This window comes from Papio anubis, chromosome 17, assembly GCF_008728515.1.
Source record: "Papio anubis isolate 15944 chromosome 17, Panubis1.0, whole genome shotgun sequence".
In the NCBI taxonomy this organism is placed as follows: domain Eukaryota; kingdom Metazoa; phylum Chordata; class Mammalia; order Primates; family Cercopithecidae; genus Papio; species Papio anubis.
This window is the reverse complement of record NC_044992.1, coordinates 36,025,156-36,039,938: the sequence shown is the minus strand read 5'-3', so window position 1 is coordinate 36,039,938 and position 14,783 is coordinate 36,025,156. Positions and strand designations below refer to the sequence as shown.

The following is a 14,783-nucleotide window of genomic DNA, read 5'->3' as shown; positions in this document are numbered from 1 at the left end:
CCCAGCCTATGCAACAGAATGAGACTCCATCTCAAAAAAAAAAAAAGAAAAAAAAAAAAGAAAAAAGAAAGTGCTCTGGGTCAGAGGGAGAACACCAGAATCTGACTCCCAGCTCTGCCTCACATCAGTTATTTAAAAATAAATTTAGGCATATGTCTACATCTCTCCTCGGTATTTTCATCTGCACAAAGGGAGCTACAATGTCTACCTCAAAGCTTTGCTGAAAAAATTCAGTGAAATAACACAAGCACAATTATCTAGCACAGGTAAGCTCTCTCCAGAAGTTAGTTTTCTTCCCTACTGAGACTTCATCAAAATGTCTTGTAAATGAAATCCCACCCCTCCTTCAATGTGCATAGTCATCCCAGAGCAGTTCTGTCTTGATTTCCCATAGGTTATCAGTTGGTGGAAGCCCTCAACATTACAGTATTTCCAGTCCAATAATATAGCCGACTGGATCAAGTCTTCCTAAGAGATTCTAGAAAAAAAAAAAAAAAAAAAGAACATCATGAACATCTTTGTATGATCTGATGCTTTGGCCTGATTACTATTTGGGGGGAATCCACTCTACCACTCTCTCCATTCACTCCATAAACGTACATCAAAGGTTCTTTTCAAGAGACATCGTGAATACTGAAGAAAGCCCTCCAAGTAGACCTGTAAACAGCAGAGCATGTTGGGAGCTAAGTAAGCATTTGATGTATCTGCAGCATAAGTTTTGTCTAAGCTTGGGATCTGTTTTGAAGACTGACTTGTGTACAGAGCACTCGTCTAGGTGCCAGTGAAAGACCAAGGAGCCTTGGCCCTCAAGTGCCCACAGTCTTTTGAAGGAGAGATTGTGATGTGCGAGCAGAGATATAAATGCATTTGTTAGGCCTGGCGCGGTGGCTCACGCCTGTAATCCCAGCATTTTGGGAGGCCGAGGCAGGCAGATCACGAGGTCAGGAGTTCGAGAACAGCCTAGCCAACATGGTGAAACCCCCTCTCTACTAAAAATACAAAAATTAGCTGGGCGTGGTGGCATGCACCTGTAGCCTCAGCTGCTTAGGAGGCTGAGGCAGAAGAATCACTTGAACCTGGAAGGCGGAGGCTACAGTGAGCCGAGATCATGCCACTGCACTCCAGCCTGTGTGACAGAATGAGACTCTGTCTCAAAAAAAAAAATGCTTTTTTTTGCTGTCCCTGTACTGAGAAATGAATTAGGTGGGAAAATTCAGTATACTGTGGCTGGAATGCAATGGGGAGGAGTGGGAGGCAGAGGTAGAAGCAGAAGAGAACCTCCCATTGCTTTACTGATGATGCTGGAGGCTTTAGTGCATGTTAGGGAGGGGAGTGAGTCTTCAGGAACCATTCCATTTGCCATCTTTGGTGGCATCTTGATAATATTTTGGCGATTATCTCCCCTTCTTGGAAACAGTTGAATTTCCCAGTGATTTCCATAAAAGGTACAGGTGTGTGAGACACTGATCCCCTGCGTCCTGGTTGGGGAGGCAGTGTTCAGCAGTCACTTATGGCCAGAAGTAGCCTTAAGATAAGGAAGAACAACTTATCCTTTCACCCCATCATGTCTTATAAGTGAGGTATCCTTTGTGTGTCAGAATACAAAATCAATTGAGAAACAAGGCATCCAAGCCCTGAGGGACTCTTTATCAAGGCATCCTGACCTCCATGGTCGACAGGGAGGGAACCTGATCAAGGACAGAATCCAATCAACATCAACAGAAAATTCCCTTACTAGAACTTAATTCACGAGCAGTGTCCAGGACTAAGAACATTTTCTCCAGTGGCAGCACCTGGATGAGGCTGCTGAGGAGTTCTTGCTACCGACAACCTCTGAAGCTCCTGCCCGGCTTGTCTTTTCCAAATCTAAGTTTTCCACCTCTCCTCTTACAAGCTCCCTTTAATTCCTCCAATAGATTCTCTTTTTCATTTAGGTTAACCCATCAGTATCTGTTGCTTACAACCAAGGAATGCTAACCAATTCTGTGGTTGCTGTGTTGCATGATATGTGGTTGTGTGTGTGTGTGTGTGTGTGTGTGTGTGTGTGTGTGTGTGTGTATGTTTAGGTAGTTTTGTTCTGTGTAACTTAAGGTCCCAAACACCCTTTGTACCTGTGAAAGCTGAAGCCCTTTGCCCTCTCACTCTCATCTCCATTCTTCCTTCCCAGTTTCTAAACCTTCCTCTAAAGTCCTTGGGGGCCAGAAGATGGGGTGGGAAGCAGCTATGAACCCTGATCCACCTCTCAGAGGTGTGCTGGCAATTATAGGGCTGGTGACTGAGCACTGGGGAAGGTAGGAACAGGATCTACAAGAGGATGGGGAAGCAGAAATACATTTCTGGGGCCTGGGGGCTCTGGGGACTTTGCTACATCTCATGGAATGATCCTAAGTTGGTCTGCCCTTTAGGGTGGGAGGCCACTTTTTCTTTTCCCTCCGGGTCTGAGTCCACCACTCTTGGTTGCCATACTGGGAGGTTAGGAAGGAGTTTCTACCCGTCTTTAAAGAGGCCACTTAGCTCAAGACAACCAGGGATGATATATAGAGATGAGCAATATAGCTGGTATTTACTATTGAAAACACATAAGTGCAAATATTTGGCTAAGTGTTTATTTGCTAGTGGAACTTTTTAAATGGTTGAATGGAGCCCAAGTGTCAGCGTGGGGAGTTTGATTTAAAACAAACCGAAGAAGTGTTTCTCCACAGTTATGAGCTTGGAGAGCTTCGTTTCTTTGGCTCTGAAATCCGCAGTGGGCTCTGTTTCTCAATTCCAGACAGCCCCATGGGGAGCCCCACCCTGGTGGGCTCCTCCTGCCTCTGCAGCCAGCAGGGCGAGGGCCTCGTCTCCTCTCACCAAAACCGGATCCCAGCCCCCTTCAGGCCTAGTGCAGAGCTTGGAATGATGAGAAACATCCTCTATGCCTCTGGGTGTGTTCTGTTATGGAGCAGCCATTGGGGGCGACTAGCTCTGAGCATCACTCTGGCAATGACCAACCGTCTACAGATCCAGACCCATCCGCCTGTCTTGCCTTCTCCCTTTCTTACTTGTTTTTTTTCTCCCCATGTGATATTCAGTGCTTGTGAAGTGCATGACTCTTGCTTTTAACTCTGAGCAGCTGGGGGCAGGGAAGGGCGAGACTGTCCTTTGGTAAAGTGTCTCCCGACCACACATCTTCTCTCCCAGGAATAAAACAGTCCAGCATCTCCTGGGTCTGAGCAGCTGGGGTCAGGGAAGGGTGAGACTGTCCTTTGCCAAGGTGTCTCCCAACCACACATCTTCTCTCCCAAGAATAAAACAGTCCAGCATCTCCTGGGTCTGAGCAGCTGGGGTCAAGGAAGGGTGAGATTGCCCTTTGCCAAGGAGTCTCCCGACCACACATCTTCTCTACCAGGAAGAAAACAATCCAGCCTCTCCTGGATCCCTACCATGTGCCAGGCTCCATGCAGGGCACTTCCTCATTCCTCATCTTGGTTCACTCCTACAGCAAAGGAGATGATCGTCTCCATTTTACAGAGGAGGAAACTGGGGCTTAAAGATGAGCTAGGGTTGGTCTGAAGCCATAGAGTTGGAAGGTGGCAGAACAAGACTTGAGCATGGATTTGTTGGACTCTAAAGTCTACACTCTTAGCCAAGTGTGGTGGCTCATGCCTGGAATTCCAGCACTTTGGGAGGCCGAGGCGGGCGGATCACCTGAGGTCAGGAGTTCTAGACCAGCCTGTCCAACATGATGAAAACCTGTCTCTACTAAAAATACAAAAAATAGCCAGGTGTGGTGGTGGGCACCTGTAATCCCAGCTACTGGGGAGACTGAGGCAGGAGAATCGTTTGAACCAAGGAGGCAGAGGTTGCAGTGAGCTGAGATCACGCCATTGCACTCCAGCCTGGGCAACAAGAGTGAGACTCCATCTCAAAAATAATAATAATAATAATAATAAAGTCTACACCCTTTTTTGCTCCCTCCTCCTGCATTTTCTGGCTTTCTGGGCCATTATGCTGACAAGGACTCAAGGCCTGTGAACGTCAAAGAAGACAAGCAGGGGCTCATCTATCAAAACCCTTGGTTCTTAAGAAGGATGGCCGTCCACAGCTCGGGCAGAGCAGAGCCCATTCTGAACTGCTGGCCTCCTCTATAGCAGGATCCAAAACTCCAAGACACTTGCTGGGCACAATCAGGGGTCAGCTGCTATTGTCATCCCCTCTTCAAATTCATTCTGCTCAAGAAAATGGGCCAACAGAGAGGAAAGAGCTTAGGCGCTTGCCCTGTTGTCCCCTGGAAACATTCCTCCCTCCCTCCTATATTCCCACCTGGGCTTCTGAGGCTACAGGCCTAGATACATAACTGGGAACAACTACATACCATCTCTGAGCCTCCAGGGCCTCCTCTGTAAAGTGGGGATAATCAGGCCTCCAAGCAACATTTTCTTTTTTTTAAGATGGAGTGTCGCTCTGTTGCCCAGGCTGGAGTACAGTGGCATGATCTCAGCTCACTACAACCTCTGCCTCTTGGGATCAAGCTATTCTCCTTGAATCGCCTCAGCCTCCTGAGTAGCTGGGATTACAGGTGCCCGCCACCACACCCAGGTAATTTTTGTATTTTTAGTAGAGATGATGTTTCACCATGTTGGCCAGGCTGGTCTCAAACTCCTGACCTCATGTGATCTGCCTGCCTTGGCCTCCCAAAGTGCTGGGATTACAGGTGTGAGCCACTGCGCCCGGCCAGAAGCGGCAGGATTAAATAAGAGGTATTAAATAAGAGGACATCTTGCAAGACAGTGTAGACACTAAGTAGTCACTCGAAAAAGTGTTACACTCCCCCACACTGCCACCACCACACACACGCACATGCACACATGCTTCCCCTGAATCACATACAGGAATATCCGGTTCTTAAAAGGGAAGGAAAAGTCCACACCTCCGGTCTAAGGCAGCTGCCCACACTCACCTGAAAGATTGAATAGTCAAAGCCAGTCCTTTACCCCTTGCAACTCTGCAAATTGCAAGCAAACAAGGCTGCTCATGATAGGCAGCCCTGGAGTTCGGCCAGATTCCTGAGGGAGAGAAAAAACATCACACTAAATGTCCAGGAGACAGTTCCCAGAGAGAAACTGTTCTTACTGAGGGACCACTGACTTGCCTCTGCTGGTCTGACCTGAGTATTTTGGCAGGAAACCCCTCTGCAATGAAGCATCCTTGACTGCAGGGACTTCAGTTCCTCACAACAGGCCTGCTAGGTGCTGAGGAGGCATCTCATCCCCCATCTCACAGAAAGGGAAACTGAGGCTCAGAAAAGGTGAGCAACCAAGTGAAGTTCACAAAACAATTCAAGATCAATACTCTATCCCCCAAGACTGGGGCAGATCCACATTTCCGGAAAGGAAAGTTTGATAAAGTATACTGGGTGTAGGCTGGGCACAGTGGCTCATGCCTATAATCCCAGCACTTTGGGAGGCTGAGGCGGGCAGATAACCTGAGGTCAGGAGTTGAAGACCAGCCTGGCCAACATGGTGAAACCCCCTCTCTACAAAATACAAAAATCAGTTGGGCGTACTGGTGCATGTCGGTAATCTCAGTTGCTCGGGAGGCTGAAGCAGAATAATCACTTGAACCCAGGAGGCAGAGGTTGCAGTGAGCCAAGATCGCGCCACTGCACTCCAGCCTGGGTGAAAGAGCGAAACTCCGTCTCAAAAAGCAAACAAACAAACAGAAAAGCATAAACATAAAGCATAGCAAAAAGAGAAACAGGTTTCATTTTAATTATACAAATTACGAAAAGTCAGACAAATGTGGTATTGGACATCAGTTAAAAGAGAATTAAGAAATCTTCCTTTAGACAGTGGGGATAAGTAATCCAATAAGAATTATGTAAAAACCACTCTACTTTTTTGTGAAAAGAAGTCTTTCCTCCCTTTCCTCTCCTCTTTCCTCCCTGCCCCCTCCCCACATTCACACAATTGTTCTGCAGTTGTTTCAAATGAGGGAGAGAATGAAACAACACATAATTAAAACGATGACACATTCATATTTTTCCTAATACTCTTTTCTAATTGGAGCATCATCCAACTTTATGTCCTATGTAGGTTTTGTTTTCCATGTGAAGAGAAAACAGAGATACAATCATTTTCCCAGCATCATACAGCAATTTAGTATCAGAAACTTCTAGTCCAAGTGATCTCTAACATTAAAAGCCCTTGCTTTCTCCACCATTCTTCTACCTACCCTTGAGACTCCCAGTGGCGCCCTGGTCAGACTCGCTTCTGGATTTTCGATATTCTTAGCAGAAAAACATGTCTGGATGTATAATTACACTGATTATGTGTATATTGCATGTATATGCATATATGTGTATATGCACACATATATGTATCTGTAATATATGTTTGTATATTTAAATATGTATATAATACATATACACACATATGTAATATCTAGTTCAAAAATCTTACATCTTATACATATACCTACATATGTGTGTGTTTAAAAGACAACTCTTTGGAAATGAGGAGGAAAAAGGAAAAGAGAATGCATAAGAGGAAGTGTGTGAGGGAGGAAGAGAAGAAAAAGGAGACAGAAAAGGAAGAGGAGGAGTCAAGATAAAAAAAGAGGGGTAGGTGAGTGAAAGAATTGCCAGAAGAAGAAATAGAGAAAGTGAAGATGAAGACATCTCTTCTCAGCAAAATAAATAGCCGTACCCACTCTGAGGCCATTAACTTGCCAGAAATTGTCAGGCGGCTCCTCAGGCCCAAGAAAGCATGTTCAGCCGGTGAGGACTCCTCAAAGCCTGCCTTGCTGAGGAGCCACAGACTCCAAGACCCTTGTTCCGTGTCTGCCGGAAGATGGAGATGACATGGGAAGGGATATGGGTGTAGCTGATGGAGAAGGCGTGTGCTCGACCCAGTTCAGGAATGCTGGACAGCTGCCTGCTCCAACCCTCCCTTCCTGAAGCTGTTCAGGGCACCCTCCAACCCAGGCACCTCATGTCCAGGTGTCCACATGTCATCAGTTTCTCCCTGGGCCTGGCCTGAGGGGCTTCTTCTCCACTCTCCTTGTGTACCTGGAGATGTAGCCTGGCAACCTCATCATGTCTGTTTCCCCATCTGTAGCTTGGGCTTTGGGATAGTAAGAACACTACATTGGACTGTGCAGGCTGCTATAAGAGAATACCATCAACTGGGTGGCTTAAACACAATAGACATTTACAGATCCAGGATCTAATTTGGGCCCACTTCCTGGTTTCTACACAACCATCTTCTTGCTGTGTCTACACATGGTAGAAGGGACAAGGGAACTCTCTGGGGTCTCTTTTAGAAGGGCACTAACCCCATTCATGAGGGCTCCAATATCATGGCCTAATCACCTGCCCAAGGCCCCATCTTCTCATTCCATAACATCGGGGATTCATTTTCTACATGAATTTTTTTGGGGAGACATAAACATTCCATCCATAGCAAGTATCCACCACACCAGTAGTCATGAAGAGTAAATGAACGTGCAGACACAACTTGGCCCTGAGTCAGCCTCAATAGCTGCCAGTCCTTGTTGTTCTTATTATTACCTGGGCTGAATCCACTTGTCTGGTTCGCATAGCTATGGCTTTGTTTTATTATGGAGCAAGGTTCTTGGGTTGTCAATCTGAAGCTGATTGTGCACTGAAGACTCCAGGTCTTACGTCTAAGGAAACCAGATATGGGATTTCTGGCATTTGGGGGCTGATGAGGGGGAGAAAGACTGTATTCACTTAGAGGACATTTATTGCAGACCTACTGTGTGCACACTCCTGTCCACATGCTCAGCAGTGCCTGTACAAATAAGGGACAAGGAGAAGCACCCAACACCCCTTCCAAAACTTTCTTCCTCCTTTCTCTTTTTAAAAAATTACTTATGTATCTCTCCATCTCTCTAAATAAACTGTTAGTTCCTTGAGGCCAGGGGCTATGCCTTGCTCCTTTTTACCTCCCACAACATGTGGCACGGAATAGACACTTAATAAATACCTGCAGATGAGCAAGGTGGCTCAAATCTGTAATCTCAGCACTGTGCGAGGCCAAGGTTGGAGGATCGCTTGGGGCCAGGAGTTCGACACAAGCCTGGGCAACATAGCAAGCCTTTGTCTCTAAACAAAAAAAAAAAAACAAAAAACAAAAAAAAAAAAACTGGGTGTGATGGCCCTATGGTCCCAACTACTCGGGAGCCTGAAGCAGGAGGATCTCTCGTTCTCTTTTTTTTTTTGAGATGGAGATTTTGCTCTGTTGCCCAGGCTGGAGTGCAATGGCATGATCTCGGCTCACTGCAACCTCCGCCTCTTAGATCCAAGCGATTCTCTTGCCTCAGCCTCCTGAGTAGCCAGGATTATAGGGGTCTGCCACCACACCTAGCTAATTTTTTTATTTCTTGGTACAGACGAGGTTTCACCATGTTGGCCAGGCTGATCTCGAACTCTTGATCTCAGATGAACCACCCGCCTCAGCCTCCCAAAGTGCTGGAATTACAGGTGTGAACCACCAGGCCCAGCCAGTAGGAGGATCTCTTGAGCCCAGAAGGTTGAGGCTGCAGTGAGCCTTGATGGGGCCACTGCACTCTAGCTTGGGCCACAGACCGAGAACCCATCTGGATAGACAGATGATAGATAGATAGATAGATAGATAGATAGATAGATAGATAGATAGATAGATAGATAGATAGACAGACAGATAGATCAATAGAAAGATATCTGGAAAATAAGCCAACAACAAAACAATGAGAGTCCCAGGTGCAGGTCTCCAGTGGAGACGGGGAAGACCCCCCCTTATCTCCCATCACCATCAGAAACTGTGAGCAGCATCTTAGTCAAGTGCAAAGATCTTGAACTGTGGATGCAATCACACTGTGATCCCTGAGTCGCTGTGTGACTGGGACAAGTGACTCCGGATATTTGAGTTTGTTTCCTCATCTTTCAAATAAAAATATACCCCGTAGTTGTTGGAAGGGGGAAACAAGAGAATTAGATGGTGGCACTTGAAGTATAGAAGGGCTCTATCTAGCACCCCTCTTTTCTGTGCCTTTCTCTAGATAACAACAGCACAGAGCCCAACTCCTTCAACAAACTGATGAAACTAAAAGGACACCAGGTCACCCAAGAAGTAACTAGCTTCATCCTACAGGAAATATACCCTTTCGGAATTTTGTAGGAATGCTTTGGGGATATACGGTTTTAAGTCAATGGCATTTTCATAAAATAACAACAGTATTCTGGTGGTTGCTGTAAACATACATTACATCTCATTGAATCTTTGTATCAGTTCCATGGAGTAGGTGTCCATAGAGGAGGGGACGGAGTTCTTAAACACTCACCCAAATTTGCACAGCTCATGGTGAAGGAGCCAGGATTAGAACATTCCCTTGTGGATCCGTCTGATTCTAAAGTATACTCTCTTTCTCCTCCACCCCATGGCCTCTGTCCATATATGTCGAAATAACTTTTGATTTTCATCAGGAGCTGTAGTCAGAAGATGAAGGAATGAAAATGGGGTGGGGCAGGGTGTGCGGGAAAGGGGGCCAAGAATCCCTGTCCTTTCTAAAATGAGTAGAAACATTCCAATTCCATTTTTACTGTCTATTGCATTGTAAGAGCACAAAGGCCTCAGCCAAACCCCTAAATATTTAAAGAGTAACAGAACTCCAGATTAAATTAATATCCACGTTCAAACAGTAGCTGCAATGGGGCAATTGCCAAGTTATTTCTACCCTCATGAGAAAGGAAAGAAAGAAAATATTAGCCGGGACCTTCGATCTGGAGCACTGAAATCAGATCCCAACAGGGCAATTCTGTGCTGGAGAGCTTTAGCACAATCAAATCTTTTCATGTTTCAACTCAGCCTACTCCTTTCTCACTGGGCTCCTGGCTAACAGCTTCCCTCCAGCGACAATGAATTGGTACCAAAGTGATCTGGACTGTTTTGACACTAAGCATCAATTCCACAGACTCGGTTTTCATCGACAAATCAATTATTCTAGCTCATTACAAGGCCAGAGTGAGTTTTCCCATCAGAATAGAAACTTTCATTCATACTGCCTTTCATTTGCCCAGGAAGGAAAAACAAAGGAAGGCAGGAGGGAGCTATGCTCAAGTTATTAGAGAATGCCCACATGTTTTCTCCCTGGAACAGAACCCAGAGAGATGAAATGTCACTGAGCCAACTATGCAGAGTTCCAGGAGGAGGATTTGGGCTTCCTGAGAACAGCCCGATCTGTCTGCCTCATCTCCATCTCAGAGCCACCAAGAGGCACCCCTGACAGAAGCTTCAGACTAGCAAAGAGAGAGGAGCAGGTTGGATTGGCAGAAGGTGAAATCAAGCCACAGAGGAAAGCTGTGGGATAAAAGCTGTATTAGATTCCAGCCCTTCTCCTGCAAGGAGACAATCACCCCAATACCATAAGTGGCCCATCAGAGAGAGCACCCTCTATGTACCAGGACCCAAGACAGGCACATGCATTGCGCTCCTCCCAATGCCTTCCACTGGGAGTCAGTATAAGAAGCACAGTCTAGTGCAACAAGGAACTGCTCTCCACTTATTCCCAGTCTGTGACCCCTAAGAGAGGACCCCTGGGAGAAATGACTGTGAGCGACCTCAGTGTCAAGGAAAGTTACTCTCCAGAGAAACCATTTCTTTTGTTTTGTTTTATTTTATTTTTTATTTTATTATTATTTTTTTTTTTTTTTTTTTTGAGACAGAGTCTCCCTCTGTCACCCAGGCTGGAGTGCAGTGGCGCGATCTCGGCTCACTGCAACCTCCACCTCCCAGATGCAAGTGATTCTCCTGTCTCAGCCTCCTGCGTAGCTGGGATTACAGGCGCATACCCCTACGCCCAGCTAATTTTTGTGTTTTTAGTAGAGATGGGGTTTCACCATGTTGGCCAGGCTGGTCTTGAACTCCTGACCTCAGATGATCCACTCACCTCAGCCTCCCAAAGTGCTGGGATTACAGGCGTGAGCCACCGCAACCAGCCGAAACCATTTTTTAATAGACAACATGAATCTTCTCAGTGAGATCTTCTGCTTTATTCTGGCCAACTAAAAGCTCAGAAAAAAATTTACTAAACAACCTTAATAATTGTGCAAGATTCCAAGTTGTGCATGCCTGTGTACTAACCCTGCCTTCGCTTCATATTTCTGTTTGGCTCTTCTTTTCTTTTTGCCATGGTTTCTTCAATACACTACATTTTTAAAAAGAACTGTCTTGTCTCTTGTCTGGAAAGAAAAGAGGTATAAGGGATCAAATCAATCTTCCATTAAATAAATAAACAAAATGCAAACTTCGGTTTTATTCTCACAAAAGCCTGTTGGAACAGTGATCATTGTCCTCAAGTTTTGGCTGAGAAGATTCTGGCACAGACAGCTTAAGTAACTTACCCAAAGTCACACAGCTAATAAGAGACATGGCCAGGATGCTAACTCAAGTTTTTCTGACTTAAAGGCCCATGCTCTTTCCACTGCCCTGTGCTGCCAGATATGACTCCCAAAAGCTTTCCCTGGCCTCTTGATCCAGGAGGTCTCAAGGCCTCAAGACCTTTCAGAGTCCAAGAGTCGAGCATAGAACTAGCCACTGCTCCCATCTTTCACCAGGACAGGACAAGAGGACACAGGTGCAGGCTCCAACTCCACGTCCCAATCCAGCCCAAGCCTGGCCAGTCTTGAGCCAGCATGTCAAGGGCTTGGCGCCTTCATTCCGGAGCCCGCGTGTGCTGGGAGGAAAGCCTCATGCATGTGTTTCTGATTTGCATGCATCCCGCCTGGTCTCCACAGAACCATTCCAAGTCCGAAAAGCTGTGGGAGCCTTTTTTTTTTTATACACACCCCCCTTCTCTTCCTATCCCTCTCTCTGACAGCTTTTCTCTTTGAATCAGAGAACTAGACTCTGCCAAGTGAAAATGTAACTCAAACCTCAAAGGGTTCAACAGCCTCTAGAAACTCGCAAGGCACGATCACCCTAGAGATGCAGCGCTCTGCTGTCAGGACTCCCACTGGGCACAGCTCTCTGCCTGCCAGAGGGTGGGGTGGGGGCAGGGGGAGACTGCACTAGGGTCTGGGTATTTTTAGTTGATAATGATTCTAAATGGCCTTGTGCCTTCGGCCTAGAGGTAGAAGTGATTTCTCCACTTTATAGGCAAGGAAGCAAGATTCTGAGAGTTTAAGACCGTTTTATTTATTTAGTGCCTACTATGTGCTGAGTGCTATACATATGCATCTCTCCATCCTCATAGTAATCCAGGAAGGGAGGTGGGAGCTTCCAAGGGGATGCTATCTTCCCTTCATCACACAGCTTGTAAGAAGTGAAGTCTGAACTCAAACCCAGGACTATGTGATTTCAAAGAATTTTTTGCCACCATGCAGCAGGGCATCCAGAGAAGGTGGGAGCACCCCAAGAGCCGTTAGCAGGGAAATGGGTACACGCACTTGAAATCACTCAATATTTCCCCTGAGCATCACAAACAAGCAAAAGATTCGCCAAGCCAAGCCTGTTATCTACCTACCTCCCAGGGAGGAATTGAGCGTTCCCAGCAGGTGAGTTTATCTGAGAATGGCTTTCTCAAGGAGGTGAGTCCCAGGCTGGACTGCGGAGAATGGGGAGCAGCAGCCATTGGGGGCAAGCTGCTAAAGTGAGTGGTGTTTGTCTTTGAGACCCCTTTCCTGAGTCACCACCACCACCGCTGCCACCAAGACTGGCTACATCATTTCCTGGCATAATACCAAATGAAAATGTGGGGCCTCTTGTTCAAAAACTATTCTATTCAGAATGGTGACAGGAGAACATTAGCCAAGCACAGAGCCCTGTGTAGCTGCTCAGGAGGATGCCCGTGAAGCAGGCCCTCGGTGACTCCCTCCACATCCACTTCACAGCCTGGGAGGCACCTTGCAGATTATCCAGTCCCAGAAGCCCAGAGGGACTGCACAAGGCTTAGGAGCTCATAGGTGGCCTGGCAGGCACCATCACCAACATACCTGTCTCCCCATCTAGGGCTCTCTCCAAATATACCATTGCCTACCCAATCTGATCTCAAGCAGGCTTGTAAATACCTGTAGATTTAATTCCACTGCAGGACAAAAAGTGATACTCATTCACAACCAAGTGCGAATAATCAGTACCAGTTTAAACTGTGACCCTCCCACAGGGATTTTCATTTTCACAGAGATCAAAGCTTTAAGCTCAAGAAATACACTTCACTTGGTGGCCCTTTAGGCATCAAAGAGTAGATGAGGAGGGGGCTGGGGACAGAATAGATAAGGCATTTACCTGCGCCACCCATGGGTCAGGCCAGTCCCAGAGAGGCAATACATAGAGAGACCTGGTGCTAGATCTTAGGGACCCCTGCTGGCCTCTCACAGTGGCTCAAACAAGGACTTAATTTTCATCACGAGGTCTTACTCCGGCTACTGGCCACTGCACTCTCCACCACAACAAATCTCTCTCTATGCGAAGCTAGGCCTCCCACAACTTTGGCTTTCCCCCCAACCTTGGTATGGAATCAATTCTTTCCCAAAACCAGAGGTGAAGAAGGAAAGGAGAGAGGAGGAGGAAATAGGATGGAGAGCAGATGAGAGGAAAGAAAGGGGTGACAGAAGAAAGGAAAAACATTCATTTTGCTTTTAATTGATTGTAAGTTTCATAAGGATGGAGACCATAGCTGACTTATTCCCCCAGAGTCTAAGGCAACAAAGGCAGTCAGTCAATGCCTGATATACTGTAGGTGCTCAATAAATATTATGGATGAGGGAACAGTTGGACTGATAGCTTGTGTGTGGATGCATGGGTGGATGCATAGGTGTACATGTAGATGGATGGACAGGTGGATGGATGAGTGGATGGATGGATGGATGGATGGATGGATGGATGGATGGATGCATGGATGGATGGATGAACTGATAGTGAGTCCATAGGTGAATGGATGAAAGGGTGATGAACAGTCATATACATCAATGGGTTAATGGATGGATAGGTGGATAGATGGGTCAGGGGGTGGATGAAATGCTGGGCCCTGTGTTAGATACTTTTTGTTTATTTATGTCTTTTTATGCTTCAAACACTGCCTTGAATTCCCTTTGAACAAAGTAGAGGTTTAAACAAGTAAACTATCCCTCATTAGCTCTGTGAGTTAAGTATTGTGATTATCCTGTAATTCAGACAGGGAACCCATGACTCTGAGAGGCGAATCATCTTGTGCAGGGTCACCTCTTTTCTAGCTAGGAAGGGGCTCAGCCAGGTCCCAAATCTTGATCTGTATAAGTTGACCCAAAACTCTCTCCACTGCACTAGCATGCTAAAGAGGCTGAGCATTTACCTGGGGGCATTCCACAGCATTTTCTACTTCAACTTAACCCTGAACCTCTGAGCCCCAACATCTGCTCCACCCTCAAGGACACAGGCACACTCAGTATCTTTTCCAATAACATTCATTTACACTCCTTGATACATCACATTTCTTTTCTGGAATATTCCAACTAACACTTCTTGTCCCTCAGAGATGAGCAGACCAGGCTGGGTAAGGCAGGGCATGAAGTCTTTTTAACACAAAACCAAATCATGTAAGTAAGGGCAGTGTCCCAGTGGTCTGTCAGCTCAACTTTCTGCTACTCTGATTCTGATTCTGATCTCCATACCCCAAATGCACATAAATACAAAATTATGTACACACACAGACTCCACGTGTGTACATAATTTTGCTTTTATTGATTGTAAGCTTCATGAGAACAGAGACCATAGCTGATTTATTCCCCCAGAGAACAAGTGGTCTAACTCATTGTGTTGTGGTAT

General features: G+C 46.2%; 1 protein-coding gene across 8 annotated transcripts in view; it reads right to left on the bottom strand.

Annotated features, from left to right (window-relative positions):
* The window catches only part of C17H17orf67 (chromosome 17 C17orf67 homolog), a 236,672-nt gene that overhangs the window by 26,243 nt on the left and 195,646 nt on the right, over window positions 1–14,783 (bottom strand). For 7 of the 8 annotated variants that reach the window (XR_004179417.1, XM_031657532.1, XM_031657531.1 and 4 more), the window contains 2 exons: window positions 9,325–9,469; window positions 4,940–5,045 (listed from right to left, as the gene is read on the bottom strand). Coding sequence is in view for 7 of the 8 variants with exons in the window: in XM_031657532.1 (XP_031513392.1) it covers window positions 4,940–5,045; window positions 9,325–9,469 (251 nt within the window). In the remaining variant the exon portion in view is untranslated. Of the gene's footprint in view, window positions 1–22; window positions 479–4,939; window positions 5,046–9,324; window positions 9,470–14,783 lie in introns of those variants that run through there. The other variant, XM_031657536.1, reaches the window with a different exon arrangement.